Source organism: Aspergillus bombycis (assembly GCF_001792695.1).
Source record: "Aspergillus bombycis strain NRRL26010 chromosome Unknown contig00036, whole genome shotgun sequence".
Lineage (NCBI taxonomy): Eukaryota > Fungi > Ascomycota > Eurotiomycetes > Eurotiales > Aspergillaceae > Aspergillus > Aspergillus bombycis.
Window position 1 is genome coordinate 89,036 of NW_019170038.1, and position 15,305 is coordinate 104,340.

The window sequence follows — 15,305 nt, forward strand, 5'->3', positions numbered from 1 at the left end:
ACGGAGAGTAAGTAGTATATCAAGAAAGTATGAGGCAAGTACCTGGATAGTTGATATCCACAAAACACACGGGGAGGATTTGGACTGTGACAACTGATTTTTCGAAAGGAGCCAATAATGATGCTGAATTTGAGACTGTTGTGAATTGTCCCCAGTTACAATAACATGCACTGAGTGGATTGACATTTAACAGTGACCCGGTCATTGGTACTAGTACGACATAATTTGATTGACTTTGAGTTAACAGAGCAGAAGAATCTTAAGACTCCAACTTACCAGGTCTCTGAAAGATATTCTCAAACGAGAAAATACTCCTAATCACGTGAGCTGGTCTTGTACCTTATACTGACTGTGTGTATTTATCGTATTAATTTTCCTGCCCTTCCTCTTTCTTCTTCCTCTTATCTATATACACATGTATAATATACATATATATCAAATGAACCTGGTTTAACTCTCTCAATAAATATCCTTCTTTCTACTATCTTGATCTCCATTTTTTTTTTTCCACTCACACACACTCTCTCCTCCCATTCTCTTTCTCCATCTTCCCAAGTGATCCATCACAAAAGGCTGCTGGGGCGGTCTTCGATCTTTTATTTTTTTTATATATATTTTAATTTTTTTTTGACACATCACTTTTGTTGCTGGCTCAACAAGCCCCTCCTATTGGTAAGATCCCGCTTGCTACGGCCCGCACTTGCATGTCGACATCGACGGTCGAAGAAAACCGTCCCTGTCAACAGTCGTCGTATATGATTAATTTCACTTCCTATTGCCATTACTGGGCCTTTAGCTTCTGACATAGGTCACTGCCTGATGCCAAATCAATCCTTTGGGTCTCTCGTTGCTTTTGCCTCCACCCCCTGTTAGTGTAATATATCATCATTAAATTGTCTCATATTAAGCGTGCGAAATTCGTTCGGACTCATTCCATCTTTCAATCTTCCTCCTCTCCCTTTTCTCTAAAAAAAACTTTGACACTGGTGCTTGCACATCGGGATTCTTAATTATCTGGGCTCTATATAGACGTCAGAGTGCGTGCGGTGGCCTTCATCTCTTAACGCATCGACCAGCCTCCGTCGATGCGCTGTGCTCATTGGCTTAAACTGTCGAATCGAATCGATCGGGCACTGTCTTCAAGGATATTAGCCACAGCATGGAAGGGTTCAGTGACGGCTACTATGATGCGCAGTATACAGTACCTGCATCCGACCGTCGAGTTGATTATCCTCCATCATCTAGTGATCACTATGCTCAGGCGACGATGCCCTTCACAACGCCGGAGCAGATGCACGCAGCTAGTTTTGCCTATCAATCACAGATACCAGACCTAGTTGCTAATAGTGCCTTGTTCGTCTTCCCGTCACACACGGCTGGGCTGTCCCTGAATCTACCGGAGCATCCCATGCCCACTGAGAACCTCGGAAACAGAACGTCTAATGCTATGCTTCTATATGATCCACTTTCTACTCTTGGAGGTCCAGCAGCTACGGCTATAAATACAGGCGATCCGTTTGCTTACAATGCCTTCCAAGCCCCGTTCCCAACCATGCCGCTAGAAAACTTCCAGGGACAACAGTCACTATCTTTTCACAACACTTGCTTACCATCGCAGCCCATGAATTTGAACCACTCGGTGGCTTACTCTACTATGCAGACACACGGACCCATTTTGAATACATATCAGGCTCCACCCACCCATGCAGAACTGACCACTCCTGCACAGCCAACGGGAACGCTTAACGAACAACCCTCTACTAATATCCCCCAGCCCGCAGGTCAGGCATCACAACGTAGGCGAAACCGAGGGTTTCAGTCGTCGGGTCCCGCGTCCTCTCATCGTTTCATTCAACCTAAAAGGCCACCCCCAACGAAGGGTAGGTTTACTCCTACGCAAATGGGTCCCTTCTGTCCGCGTACGTTGAAATATGACTAATGAGGGATAACGTCTGAAAGCTCCTTTACCACCTCATCCCAAGTCGGCGGCTGATGAGACTTCACAATATGCCAGCATCTATTCAAGTAGTGGCTTCGATATTATGGGCGTCTTGGTAGGTTTACCGCTTGAATCCTGAAGCCAAGCGTCATAGAATGTTGGAGCGTCTGACTTTCACCCCTTGGTCTTCTTTGTAGGCCGAAGTAGTGTCGAGGCCGAATCCTAAAATCAATATCGGCGCGGTTGATTTGTCGTGCGCGTTTGTACTTTGCGATATAACTCAAAATGATCACCCGATCATCTATGTCTCTGAAGCATTTGAACGACTTACAGGCTATATGGAACAGGAGATCGTGGGCCAAAACTGCCGTTTTCTTCAAGGGCCAGAGGGCGTTGTCCAAAAAGGCATGAAACGAACTTTTGTCGATGACCAAACCACCTCGCGTTTGCGGTCCACAATCGAGGACCGAACGGAGATCCAAGCCAGTCTCATCAACTACCGGAAGGGTGGACAGCCATTTATGAACCTAATAACAATGATTCCAATTCGCTGGAGCTCCCAGGACTATCGCTTCTACGTGGGGTTTCAGGTTGATCTTGTTGAGACGCCCGATGCCGTCACGAGGAGAAATCCGAGTAGGACCCAAGCCTGATGGTGTCCAACATATCAAACTGACAAAGCTATACAGATGGTACTTACACGATCAACTACCAACGGAACCGGCTGCCAAATTATGTCGTACCACCTCCTGATATATATCGATCGCACCCCGATTTAGTCACTTGGTTCAGGACCGACCAAGTGTCAACCATTCTGAAGAGTCTCAATAATTCAACGTTAACCTATAGAAGCTACCTGGATCGCGTACTAGTTGAGAACACAGATGACATAATACATGCTTTATCGCTCGAAGGCGAATTTCTCTACGTGTCCCCATCTTGCCGAAAAGTACTAGAGTACGAGCCGATTGAACTTGTGGGCAAGACGCTGTCGACGGTCTGCCATCCTAGTGATATTGGACCAGTCATCCGCGACCTACGGGCCTGCACCACCACTGACCCGGTTAGTGTCATGTTTAGAATACGGAAGAAACGCAGCGGATATATTTGGCTTGAGAGCCATGGTTCATGGCGCATGGGAGAACGGGGGCGGCAGTTCATGGTCCTTGTCGGACGGCCTCGCCTCGTATACTGTCTCGACCATATTGCGAGCATAGGACAAGGTAGTTTGGCCGAAACTGATGTGTGGGCTAAGTTGTCAAAGTCCGGGATTGTTCTATTCATGACCTCTAAGGCGCGCCCAGTACTGGGTCGTACGCCTGATGAGCTGATTGGCAAGAGTTTGCAGGATCTGATGGATTTGCGGGTGGAGGCCCAGAAGGCTCTGGGAGTGGCTCGTACGGGCCAACGGGCCACTTTCAGCCATAAAATCCGTCACAAGAAGGGTCATATGCTGCCCGCGCAGACCACCCTATACCCAGGAGATACCAAGGAAGGCATTAGACCCTCGTTCCTTGTGGCCCACATTAGTTTCCCAAAACCCCCGCAGGGAGGCAATGATGAGTCGAATTCGGCGCCCCCGCCCAACAGAAACTTGGGTGATTTTAATGTTCATCGGCAATCAGTTTCAGGTGTTTCTGACATAGCGGGGCAAAACCTTTCGGCTGCCAGTAAACAAGCCAACCCCCAGGTCCAAGAGCTTCCATTTTTCACAGAGCTGGTGCCAACAAGGGGTTCAAGCTGGCAGGTTGAACTTCGGGAATTGGAAAAGCAGAACCGAACGCTGTCCGATGAGCTGCAGAAATTGCTTACCCGCAGAAAGAAGCGAAAGCGCAAGCAGAGCACCGCATCGGTAGAGAAAAGTTGTGCTATGTGCCAGACCAAAAAAACACCCGAATGGCGCCGGGGGCCTAGTGGGGAGCGTGACCTCTGCAACAGTTGCGGATTACGCTGGGCTAAGCAAGTCCGTAACGCAGCACAGGTGGCAGGAAGGCCCAATGCTTACTGAAGGAAGAAGAAAAAAAACCAAGAAGCCACGGCTGCTATTCCTACGATTATTCTTATTACGGTTTGTTCTAATATCGGGATATTAGCGCACGATACCATTTTTCAATCCTTTGCATGAGGGTACACGATATCTGTGGCGGTATATAAGCGTTATGTAGGGGTCTGGGTGAACATCAATCAATGGCATGTTTTATAGTAACACCATTTTCTCTCTCCTTTCAACAGTACTTAGGCTTGCTATGGTGATCGTTCAATGCATGTCGAGAGTCTAGATTATAATTTGATAAGTAACCCATCGTTGAGGGTAAACGAGACAGGTTATGTCTAAATATTTGTATCGGTATTTATAAAACAGACCCACTAGTTTACAGAGACAGATTGAATCTACAGTATAATACGTTGAATGAATCAACCTACCTCCTCTCTAGCCATTTCTCTAGCCAGCGTCTCTCCTCCCTCTCCGCATCCCAGCCCTCTTTACCCTGCGTCACACCAACACCACCGCGCTCCTCCACTGCAATCCTGACCTCTACGCCTTCCATCGCTCGAACACCCCCACAGCGTCTAATCAACTGATCATCCAAAGACAGGTACTCTGCATACCGCCGGAGCCTCGCCCGATACAGCGACACCAACCCGGAAGGTCGCGTATGTGTCTTCACCAGATTCAGCACCGCACATGCGCGCAGGACTTCCTCGGCACTCGCACTCTCGATCCATTCCAGATTCGTATACATCTTGATCAGAATATCCAGCTCTAGATCTGATCCCGCGGCAGGCGGCGTAACGGATCCACTTGTGGCTGCCTGCTGCGCGACCAAGGCGGCGCGTTTCCGGGCCACCCGCTGCACGCGGTCCTTCTCAAGTTGGCGAGGGACACGACAGGTGAACGGCGTGACGGCATTCCCGAAGGCTAGGACAGCCAAGGGTGTCATCTCCCCGCACACGATGAGAATGAGAGTGAAAGGGATCATGCGCCGGACATCGTAGGCAGCGCGACGAACCAATTGGAAGCTTGAGCGGCTGAGTTGAACAGACTCGATTGCTTTGCGGAATGCAGCGCTCTTCTTGCTCTGAGAACTGGACGACGGCGGAGCAGGCGGAGGAGAGATAGGGAGGTAAGCGGGAAGACCGAGCGAGCGACGGATAGGCAATGAGGCGCGATAGTTATGGTAAACATTCTTGAGGCCGGTTTTGTAGAAAGAAAGATATGCGCGACCCATTGCGATATAACGTTTTAGCTTATCAGCTGTTGCGGCGGAGCGTGAAACCGGGTCTGGAAGGTCGAGATCGGCCGGGCGAGTGCTGGGTGGCGGATTGACATCGTTGGCTAGAGATGTGGTTGCAGTTGAAGATGTAGAAGGGACTCTGGACGTGGCTGGCTGGGCGGAGGATGAGGGACGAGTATGAGTTTTGGAAGATGAAGCGTGGCCACGGGAAGTGAGGTAGATATCGCGCCGCCGAAGTTGATGCTGTGGAAGAGCTGAAAAGGGGGTAGAGAACAACGGAAGAGACCGGGTGACGAGGGCCTTCTGGGCACCGAGAGAGGATGACATTCTCCCAGCGCATGCAAAGGGGGGAGGGGGTTGAAGGGGAGAAGGAATTGATTGCTCGTCGACGGTTGATGTGATACCAAGAGAGACAAACAACCCACGGCGTGTTTGGTGCCTAGGGCATTAAGGATAGAAGGCAGGCTCTTCAGGCGCCGAGGCAGGCCGTCATGCTACTTATAGTACTATGTTGTCATCGACTTTCGACGCAACATGCTTGATCTTGGAATTCGATGTAATCGTGATATTAGTCATGGCAAAGGTGGCAGCAATGACTCACTCTCCATGATCTATTAACTATCTATAATTGATTGATTTATCTCACCTTTCCAACACTCCGGGATCATACAATTTGTATGTATGTGCATACATATACACAAATATAAACAATGTCTCTTGACTTGAGTCTCCCCACAGCGCTGGTGCTCATCGACAACCAAGCTGCCTTCACCCACCCAACTTACTGGGGGACCTCCCGCTCCAATCCGTCCTACGAGGACAACATCCTCTCTCTCATCCAGGCCTTCCGAGCCGCCATTAAGAACAAAACTGGAGGGGGGAACGCCAAGGAAATCATTCACGTCTTCCATTCATCGACTACACCAAATTCCCCTCTCCACCGCGATGACCCCGGAAACGGTATCCAGCCGCTCGATGTCGCCCAGCCGGCGTCGGACGGATCTGAAGTGATTATGTGGAAGTGTGTCAATTCAAGCTTTATAGGGACTGACCTGGAAGTGCATCTTCGTACCCGAGGGATTCGGCAGGTTCTCTTTGCCGGCCTTACAACGGACCATTGTGTATCGACCACGGTACGCATGGCAGCGAACTTAGGGGTCGTGGACCGGTATCCCGACGGGCCCCTGACACTTAGCCCAGAAGATGGCATGCATAGCCAGGCCCGCGTGGATCGGGGGCGCATCGTACTTGTTGCTGATGCTACGGCAACTTGGGCCAAGGGGGGCTTCGATGCTGAGACGGTCCATGCCGTCTCAGTGGCGAGCCTAGAAGGCGAGTTCGCCGACGTAATGAAGACAGAGGATGTTATGAAAGCTTTGAAGCAAATGAATTGAATCAACTTCGAACAATGGTGTTGCACCTTTGAAGTATCTTCCTAGCTAGCCATTTATCCTCTAAGTCATGTTCCATTAATCAATCTGCTTTCGTGTCCCCACGGCTCTGAAATCCATATGGTTTGATTTAGTGGACATTCCCCGTAACCCGTTCGTCATCACAGGGCACTCGCCCTTGGAGCATTACAGCAAGACTTCAACAGCAATAACACTTTCTGAGACAAACCCGGTTACGAACAGCCACGCTTTCTTCTTCTCTTGGGGCTTCGGCTCAATGGGGACTAACAATGCTGTGCTACTCGACCTAATGTTCGTTCCGTCATCTTCAAATATCAAGCGAGTCTCCCATTCTACAGCACTCCCATCTTCCTTTGTGGTTTTGGGACGTGTATACCACACCATAACACCGTCCTTACCATTTGGATCGGCATGATTCTTAGCTAGGTCGATGGGTCGCAGTAGTCCTGCGAGCACGTAGCCACTGGCATCATCAGAGAAAGTCCGGTATGGGTCCGCATAATAGCTCGGGTTGTCGATAGAACTATCGAAATGAACCTCGTCCACGATAGAGATATTGCGGGTTTCAGGATTTGTCCGGCCACGATACATTATACCGCCGATGGCATTAGAGATGAGCAGTTCCCCCTCCGATTGGCCATGCCCAAGCCCGTTGTTGTTTTGTAATCCAGTCAACGCCACTTTAGCATCGACGCCGCTTTCTGCCTGCTCTGATTCAAGGCTGTCCAGTTGAATATGCACAATGCTAGACCACTTGGCTGCAGGGAAGAGATCCTCGATTTGACGCTTGAAGCCCTCACGGTAGAAGTGGTCATTAGTAACATAAAAGGAGCGAGGACTCTCAGCAATAATGTCATTCGGGGTAACGATCAACGAATGCCTGATGGAGCGCACATGCCGGACCGTGTTAGTTCCAAGAACATGATGAAAGAGCTCAACCTGCGAGCGCGCCTTCGGAATTTCCTGGGAATGTGGACCAGAATGGTAATGCGCCATGTTTGACAAATGGTTCACAACAAAGATATAGACGGCATCGGAACTGTCCGGGTCTTTCAGAACTTCTATCCCATGCGTGATTAAGGGACCGGCGAAGTTTTCAAAGGCTAGACGTGTCGACTTCATGGTCTAGACAGGGTATACTCGCTTCAGTTCCACACCTTGAGAGCGAAAGATACGGACAAGCTCACCCTAGGATCAATGACATGGATGGACCCAGTCGAATCCACCGGCCCTTCGAAATTCCCTAAGGGAGGAAACCACTTGAATCGGGGCAGTACGGAGTCTTCACAGGCAGTGAAAATCTTTTGGGAAGGCGTGTAGTAATGTAGATCTTCACATTGCACCGTGTCTTCAATTCTGTAGAAGGCCTGTTGCTCCGCTAATCTTACCTCGTCCGTGGCTTTCCGGAGCACTCCCAACACAGTCAGCTGCCGGTATACAGGGCCGTAGAACGTCGCCACCAAAATGGTGAGGATAGCAAGATTGAGTAAACTCCCCATGGCGGTGGTACACGTTCCTCTGTCGTCTGTGAGCGGTACCACTTGGGGGTTTATCTGAACAGCACCAAGGATGAGATGTCAGTAGAGGAACAGAAAGGCGGCAATAGTGGTAGATCATCTAAATATATAGCTTATGGTTGGAAGGAGCGGAAGATACTACTCGGCAGGTGCGATTCTTCGATGAACACGTCCATTGAGTATCGGAGGGATGGCGAGCATTTATATGGATTACCGGCCCCTCCAAGGGATCAACAACAATGTACGGTGTGCATACCTGCTACTGTCCATACTCCGGAGTACAGCCAAAGACGGGAGTGGAGCGTAACTGAGATGACTGACAAATCAACAGGACGTTGTTACTTTGAGCCGAAAAAGAACCTCGGAATGTGGAACACAGTAGTTGAGGAACAGGGTGGAGAAAACAAAAAAAGAAAGGAATCGTCACGGTTGGTGAGGAGAGGGGGAGGGAGAGAGAGAGAGAGAGAGAGAGAGAATGGTCTACCGAGAAAACTTAATTCATTTTTTCTGTTTGTCATTCCGACCTCCATGTTAGGCAGTCCCAGAACAGCTTCTTAGAGGAGATCCAGTATTATTATCCTTTGAATAGCCGCATGCAAAATCAAATTAGACAATGGATGAAGAAAGAAAAAAAAAATGATAATCCCAAACTGGCTTTCAGATTTTCTTTTTGCCAAACACACTGCAAATTGTTTTCATCCTTACCTGACCAACTCCTTTCATAGGACAAGATCCGTCGAGATCAGTGCATGACCTTCATGGTAGCCACCGATAGCAAGGCCTAACAGAATCACTCACGCGACTTGACATCCATATATTCCTGGTCACTGGCATCCAAAATGTCATACTCTTCATCCGTTAAGAACCCGTTCTCCGTTTCATGATCCCCCAACGACAGACTCTCCACATCTTCCAAGACATCTTGCTCAGACGGGTTGGACACGGAGGGAGCCACTGGTGCAACAATATCCCCTTCATGGGCACTTGCGTCAGGAGACTCCTTCTCCAGTTTGGGGAAGATCATTTGACTTTCTGTATGTTCTGAGTCGTGCTCTCCCTCTGGCTCCAAGCCAGATGGGCATTTGATAGAGGGTGCATTTTCCCGTACTTGGATTTCACACCACAGTCTATGACCGAAAGGCATGCCATTTGGGAGCTTCAGTCGCCAGTACGAGATGGCAGTACCTACTCGGCTGGGAGCTTTAAGCGTTACAGTGAAATCGGTACTCTGGCCGGACTCTAGCGGCTCTGACAACTTGTTGCTTTCCATAGCAGCAGAGATAGAGTCTAGACTCAAAGGGTGGTTGGTATCGACATTGAACATTGAATCACCACCAACAAAGCGCACGTCACTTCCAGCAGGCCACGCAAGCGGGCCGGGGTTGTAGAGAGTCCAGGTCTGACGGAACACCTGGTTAGGCGACATAATGGTGCTGTCAGGTACAGTGTCACGCACGAATAGAGCGTCGTATCCGGAAGCTGCATTATTAGTGGAGTTCTCAGCTTTGGTTGGCTGCTCTTTTGAAAGTGGACGCTCCTGCTTCACGGACCCGCTGTCTTGTGATAACCCAGACTCTTCTTTAACGGGCACATCAGGGATACACCGTTCGGGTTCCACCGAGTTGACGGCTTGGGTCGATGGGGATCTTTGAGCATGATCGCCAAGGGCAACTGTGGATCCTCCGAATCTATCCTCCTGGACTGTACTGATAGTAACATTGCGAACAGGAGTCTTGAGCATGACCATTGGGTGAGTTCGGTTATGCGTATTGGTCGGAAGCGCCTCACAACTGGCGCAGAAATCGAGATCGTAGCACACAGAGCATTTGAAACGGACCCCAGTTATATATCCAGGGACTACCTTGTTCTTGCAAAGGGGCCCATCACAGAAGATACCGTAGTGGACTTCATGAGCTTGATATGGTTCAGATATGGCCTCATAAAGTGGAGCGAATCGATGACCGGGATGAGTCTCTGGCGCATTTGAAAAACATTCAGAGCAATAATCCCAATCAGGACAGGTGAGGCACTTATGGCGCACACCGACGACATTCTAAAGATGTGTTAGTTTACAGTCATGAATGTACAAGTCACATGACCCACCTTCTCGCAGCCATCACAGATGGCGGCATGTTGATAGCGACGTCCAGGTTTGCAGCGCGACAAAACCAAATTCTTCAGACAGAAGGGCCCGTCATGAAGAAGAGAAAAGTTGTGAGCTGGGTGATGACCATGGGCATCCTTCAGAAGGCATGTGATACAAAGATCATAGTCCCTGCACTGAAGGCAAGTGACCATTTTAGTTTCGTTAAACTCTGTCTCGAATTAGTATATGGATAATATGCCTTAGGAGCCGCTACATAGAGGGGAGGGGGATAAGAAAAAGAGAAAGAAACATACCCTTGAGACAAGCATTGCAAATACGGGCTTCGGAGTGGACAGGGACTTCGACAACAACCGGTGAAGTCTTTGGAGTGTCTTCAGAGATGGATTCTGGGACAAACTCTGATTTCTGTTCGACCTTCTCGAGTGATTCCTCGGGACCATCAGTCTGGAGCTTTCGAGGAGCAACAGTTTCTGTGGTGCTGTTGGTGACAATGCCATCTTTAACGATGCGTCTAATTAACCAGTGATCCTCATTTGGACAGGTAACACCCGAGTCTACACAATGGAGACATAGGTCATAATCACCATCATCACAGATACTGCAGTGGTAGTGCTCATTGGGAATAGATAGACCACAATGATTGCAGTCAATGCAAAAGACACCTGTGGGAGATTTATGCGAGACCACGGGGGTGCTGGGGTTATCCTGGCCCAAGCTGAAGTCTTGGTATTGTGGTTCGGGAGCTACGACACCTGTATTAGACCATTGCATGGCCCTGGGCTCAGTTTCGGTGGGCTTCGCAGCATCATGTGGCGATTCAGCAACAGCTTTAGCCGAGCCTTCAGGGAGCGGAGAGCTTAATACTGTTTGAAGGTAGCTGTATCTCACCTGATCCTGGAGCTCAGAGGAATCTTCTGCGGGTAATGGTGATTGAGAGGTAGTAGTGTCAACCTCCGTAACTTTAATTCGCAGTTTCAGTTTGGCTTTTGCAGCACGGTAGAGTTGTTTGTAGACAGCAATGTTTTCGCTGTCCAGGAGGATATAACAACCGGCACTATCAGACAAGCGTTCAAGAGTGACGTTAACATCTCTCGGGATGCCAAGAAGCTGGCGGAGCTACATACGAGAAGCACATCAGTAATGAGGCTGGAAGATTTAGCAACTCGGGGTGGGAAACATCTTTTAATTATTTCTTTTGATTTCCAGAGAGGTTAAACCCCTATGAGGGAAGCCTTTAAAAGTGGAAATTTCCAAGAAGTAAAGAAGATCTACAGCATACAGGGGAAGACTGTAAGCTCCGGTCGGAGCTAGGGTGGAGACGCACCTTTTGGGGGAGAACACGAGCTTCAAGCTCTTTTAGAGGGATTTTGAAGCGACGAGTATTGTCATTGTAAAGCACCTTCACCGTGATTAAGGTATTCGGGTTGACGGAAGTAGCCTGGGACGTAGAGGTCGACATGATGCTTTCAAGTTTCCCTAGACGATGAAATCACTTGAGATGCCAAACATGCCCCTAGAGATAAGGAAGCGGGCACGCTAGTGATGAGAAAGGATAGATCAGTGATAAGTATCGAGCTACCTGGATGGCGTTGGTTGAATAGGAGAGGGATGATTGTGGGATGGAGGTGGAAGAAAGTGATGATGATGATGATGATGATGATGATGAAAATAAATTTGTTGGAAGTGAAGTAAGGTAGGTAAAGTAAGGGAAGAAGAGGAGAGGAATCGATGGATTAAAGGGCGACGCCTTGACGGGGGTAGGTGGTCATCTGCTTTGCTGCATTCGGCGGGGGGCGGTGAAGCCTACTTCGTACCAGTAGGCTTCCGGGGCATCCCCGTTGGTGGTTGGCTGATGGCTGCTGAGAACCTCAGTTAGTTAATCTTTGGCACTTCCATTAACTACTAGTAGTAGTTAGTACTACGGAGTGTGTATGTAATATACCAACTACTACGTCACCTACCCTGTAGACATACATGCCTAGCTTTACTACCCTGTGGAGGTACGGTATGTACATGTCACTACATCTTCCTTACACAGATCGGCTTGCTGCCAATAGAATGGGTGATCTTTAAAGGGCTCCATTCAAGCTACGTAGTTATTCTTCGTTGTTTTACTTCTACTCCTGCCTGCTAGTACTGACCGTTGGCCTCCTCCTCAACTCCTTTCTTCCCTTTGCACCCATGCTTACATTTAGTACAAACGTCAATAGCACCGGCCTACATTGGATAGAGATATTTATGGATCGACATGCGAAGTTGCGTTAAACTACAGAAAGCCTTGATAGCACACATCACTCCAAAATCAATCCCTGTACGGGTGCGACTGAAGTATCTGTCGGCTCGTTGCAGAACAAACGGCTAACCACCAGCTAAAATAAATAACCATTGTCGTATCATCCTTCAGATGAAAATGATGGTATCCTTATAAAACGTGAGACATCTTCCGACATAGATCCGTTGACAACAGACAATGATGAAAAACAAACGCTGAAAATATGCATGAAATCCTAATCTAACGGCGATTAAGACAGAGTGGATGGGAGGAGCATAACCGACAAGACCGTATCCGAAAGGAAGAAAGCGAAAAAAAAGCCCCAGCAGACAGCACATCGTTCAAAGCTACTAATGATATGAATGGTCATCATAGATTTTAATGGTAAACATTTAGCATCGCCACAAAGTAAGGATAGCGAAAACAAAGGAGGAAAAAGAAGGAAAGTAAAGAAAAGGCGAGAATTCCAAACGAAATTGAACACGGGATGATACGAACGAAGACGAGAATGATATTTTGTGTTAAAATGGAGGGGGAAAAAGCGGAGGAAACGAAAGAAAGGGTAAAAAAAAGGAAGAAAAAAGGTCCGCGCAATGGCATGGGCATTGTGTGTTTCACTGGGCAGGGTAATAGACGCCCCCCTGAGGGTACGGATAATAATAGAATGGAACTGGAGGCGCGCCCATATCCATAACTGCACTAACCCCAGGTGCAGCAGGCATTGCATATGAGGAATTAGGAGGCATTTGCGTGGTGTCGTAGAAGTATACTGTCCCACCAGCTTCGTGTGCAACGGTGCCTGACAGTGACGGTTGTTCTGTCGAGCCATGGGAAGCGGGAATCATATATGGAGCTTGTTGTCCAGGAGGTAAAGGCGGTACGGATGGCCCTGGTCCCACAGCGGAGTTATATGGTGGAAACTCCGTTCCCGAGCTAGGATAGTAGATAGCGCCTGGAGGATAGGAGGCAGGCCAGAACGCCTGTTGGTATGCAGGCATATGAGACGGCGCATGAAATGTACGATCTTGTATGTGGGAGGTTGGCGTTAAGGATCTGTGAGCGGGAGGAGGGGGGTGACCAGAGGCATCAGGACCATAACCGGAACCATTTGCAGACACAGGGACCTGATGATGGAATGGTTGTTCCTGCTGTGGTTGGGGAGGATTGAACGGGAATCTCGCCGGCGTTTCAATATCGGCGAGGGAGACTGCCTTTTGCGGACGAGGCTGATGCATGGGTATCGGAGCCGGACGGCTCTCCCGAAAGACGGGATTTGGTGGTTGAGGATGAGGAAGAGGTTGCGGTACAGTAATCGGAGCAGCTGCTGGTCCAGCAGTTGTCGGCGCTCCAACGCTGCCAGGTGGCCTACCAGCTGGAGGAAGGCGGACCACTGGTTTGCCGTTCTCTGTTGTGACCATAGTGTGCCTCGAGAGAACTGAACCCGCCGGCGAGTTATATCCCTCTTGAGATGGCGCCTTTCCGAATGATGATCTTCGACTCACGGTGATACTCGATGTGTAGGTAGAGTTTGCATAAAGGCTAGGACGCCGTCCTCCGTAGAATCCGCCACGGCCACGACCTCGAAATGTCTGTTGGTTAGGTCGTAAAGCTCGTGGAATAAAAATGAAAGATCTCTCTGTCGCAGGTAGTATATACCTAGGAGGTTGGCCTGGTAGTGAGATTCGAACGGGCTTGTCTCGACGTAGAGGGGGTCGATGTTGAGGTAAACGTGTGTGCTGCTTCTTTGAAACAGAAGGATAAGGGACCGGACGCTCCATGCCCGGTAGGGATACTACGACAGGCACATTTCCAATTAATGTAGTGCTTGAAAAAGACCTGTTGGGGGGTGAGGATCTAGGGGCCGTAGGAACAGGTTTCGGGGGTATGATAGATGTCAGAGCTGATGTGGTAGAGGGCTTCGAGACAGATAGCTCATCCCCAGCGACTGTATCGTGAAGATCATGTGTCCATAGTCCCTCGCTGGCAACTGGTTTGGAAGAAGTCCTGGAAACAGTCAGATACGTTGCCATTTAAGTGCTGCTGTGTTGCCGTCAAGGTGAATTAAGTGAGCGGCCGAAGGCATCATATCATACCTGCGAACATTACCATCCACGATGAGGCCATACGGCCTTGATTTCGATTTGTTGAACGGCTTGTGGCCGTTTGTCACTGTTTCCGTAGAACGCTTGTCATGTAGAAAGAAGCTACCTCGGGTAGGTACAAACACTGGGCTTTCGTCCTTTTCCCTTATGTGTCTTTCTTGTTCACGACGCTTTCTATCCAAGAACTTGTCTCGCTTTGGTTCTGTAGGAGGGGCAGACGGTGCTCTTTCGGTCTGATGGTTGGGTTCCCCCTTCAAGTCGTCAAAGTGTACCTCCATCACGTCGCTCGATTCGTCCAATAATTTCAGTCCATTCATCATGGCCTCCGTATCCGACACAGCGGTCATCAGGGGATGTTTCCTAGGTGAGGCAGAATGGCGCCGTGCCAACTCTTGGTTTGCTTCGGGCACACGACCATTAACTCGACGACGGCCGTTGGCACCCACCTGCGGGTACGTAGATACCCCATCGTCATCGCTGTCATCGCTGCCTTCACCATCGGCATCATCGTCATCGGGGTTGCTGATACCAGACCCATCACTCAAGGAATCATCCTCCAATTCTCCATCTATAGAGCCTTCATCCTCTCCTTCCTCATCTCTCCTCTTTCGCCGGCTAGCACCGATATTGTGACGACGGGAAGCCATGCAAGCGGGGGAAAATAAAGAAAGGAAATCTTAGTGCTATTAAATGGTTGTATCCGAGGATTATCTGCGTTGT

At 49.1% G+C, this 15,305-nt stretch overlaps 6 protein-coding genes across 6 annotated transcripts; 2 read left to right on the plus strand and 4 right to left on the minus strand.

The window, feature by feature from the left end:
• Positions 1 to 1,159: 1,159 nt before the first annotated feature.
• lreA (GATA transcription factor LreA) lies at positions 1,160 to 3,947 on the plus strand (the record flags this gene model as incomplete). The annotated part of the gene is made up of 4 exons (XM_022532324.1): positions 1,160 to 1,880; positions 1,960 to 2,054; positions 2,137 to 2,575; positions 2,629 to 3,947. The coding sequence occupies 4 exons, from the start codon at positions 1,160 to 1,162 to the stop codon at positions 3,945 to 3,947; spliced, it is 2,574 nt and encodes an 857-aa protein (XP_022389729.1).
• Positions 3,948 to 4,359: 412 nt separating this feature from the next.
• ABOM_005196 (uncharacterized protein) lies at positions 4,360 to 5,502 on the minus strand (the record flags this gene model as incomplete). Its single annotated transcript, XM_022532325.1, has 1 exon — positions 4,360 to 5,502. The coding sequence occupies one exon, from the start codon at positions 5,500 to 5,502 to the stop codon at positions 4,360 to 4,362; it is 1,143 nt and encodes a 380-aa protein (XP_022389726.1).
• Positions 5,503 to 5,885: 383 nt separating this feature from the next.
• On the plus strand, positions 5,886 to 6,569 carry ABOM_005197 (putative isochorismatase family hydrolase; the record flags this gene model as incomplete). Its single annotated transcript, XM_022532326.1, has 1 exon — positions 5,886 to 6,569. The coding sequence occupies one exon, from the start codon at positions 5,886 to 5,888 to the stop codon at positions 6,567 to 6,569; it is 684 nt and encodes a 227-aa protein (XP_022389727.1).
• Positions 6,570 to 6,752: 183 nt separating this feature from the next.
• On the minus strand, positions 6,753 to 8,086 carry ABOM_005198 (serum paraoxonase/arylesterase family protein; the record flags this gene model as incomplete). The annotated part of the gene is made up of 2 exons (XM_022532327.1): positions 6,753 to 7,712; positions 7,775 to 8,086. The coding sequence occupies 2 exons, from the start codon at positions 8,084 to 8,086 to the stop codon at positions 6,753 to 6,755; spliced, it is 1,272 nt and encodes a 423-aa protein (XP_022389724.1).
• An 808-nt stretch (positions 8,087 to 8,894) lies between these two features.
• Positions 8,895 to 11,670, minus strand: ABOM_005199 (ZZ type zinc finger domain protein; the record flags this gene model as incomplete). The annotated part of the gene is made up of 4 exons (XM_022532328.1): positions 8,895 to 10,157; positions 10,208 to 10,419; positions 10,505 to 11,327; positions 11,536 to 11,670. 4 exons carry the CDS (start codon positions 11,668 to 11,670, stop codon positions 8,895 to 8,897), a joined length of 2,433 nt encoding a protein of 810 aa, XP_022389725.1.
• Positions 11,671 to 13,097: 1,427 nt separating this feature from the next.
• ABOM_005200 (uncharacterized protein) lies at positions 13,098 to 15,232 on the minus strand (the record flags this gene model as incomplete). The annotated part of the gene is made up of 2 exons (XM_022532329.1): positions 13,098 to 14,487; positions 14,577 to 15,232. 2 exons carry the CDS (start codon positions 15,230 to 15,232, stop codon positions 13,098 to 13,100), a joined length of 2,046 nt encoding a protein of 681 aa, XP_022389652.1.
• Positions 15,233 to 15,305: the final 73 nt, after the last annotated feature.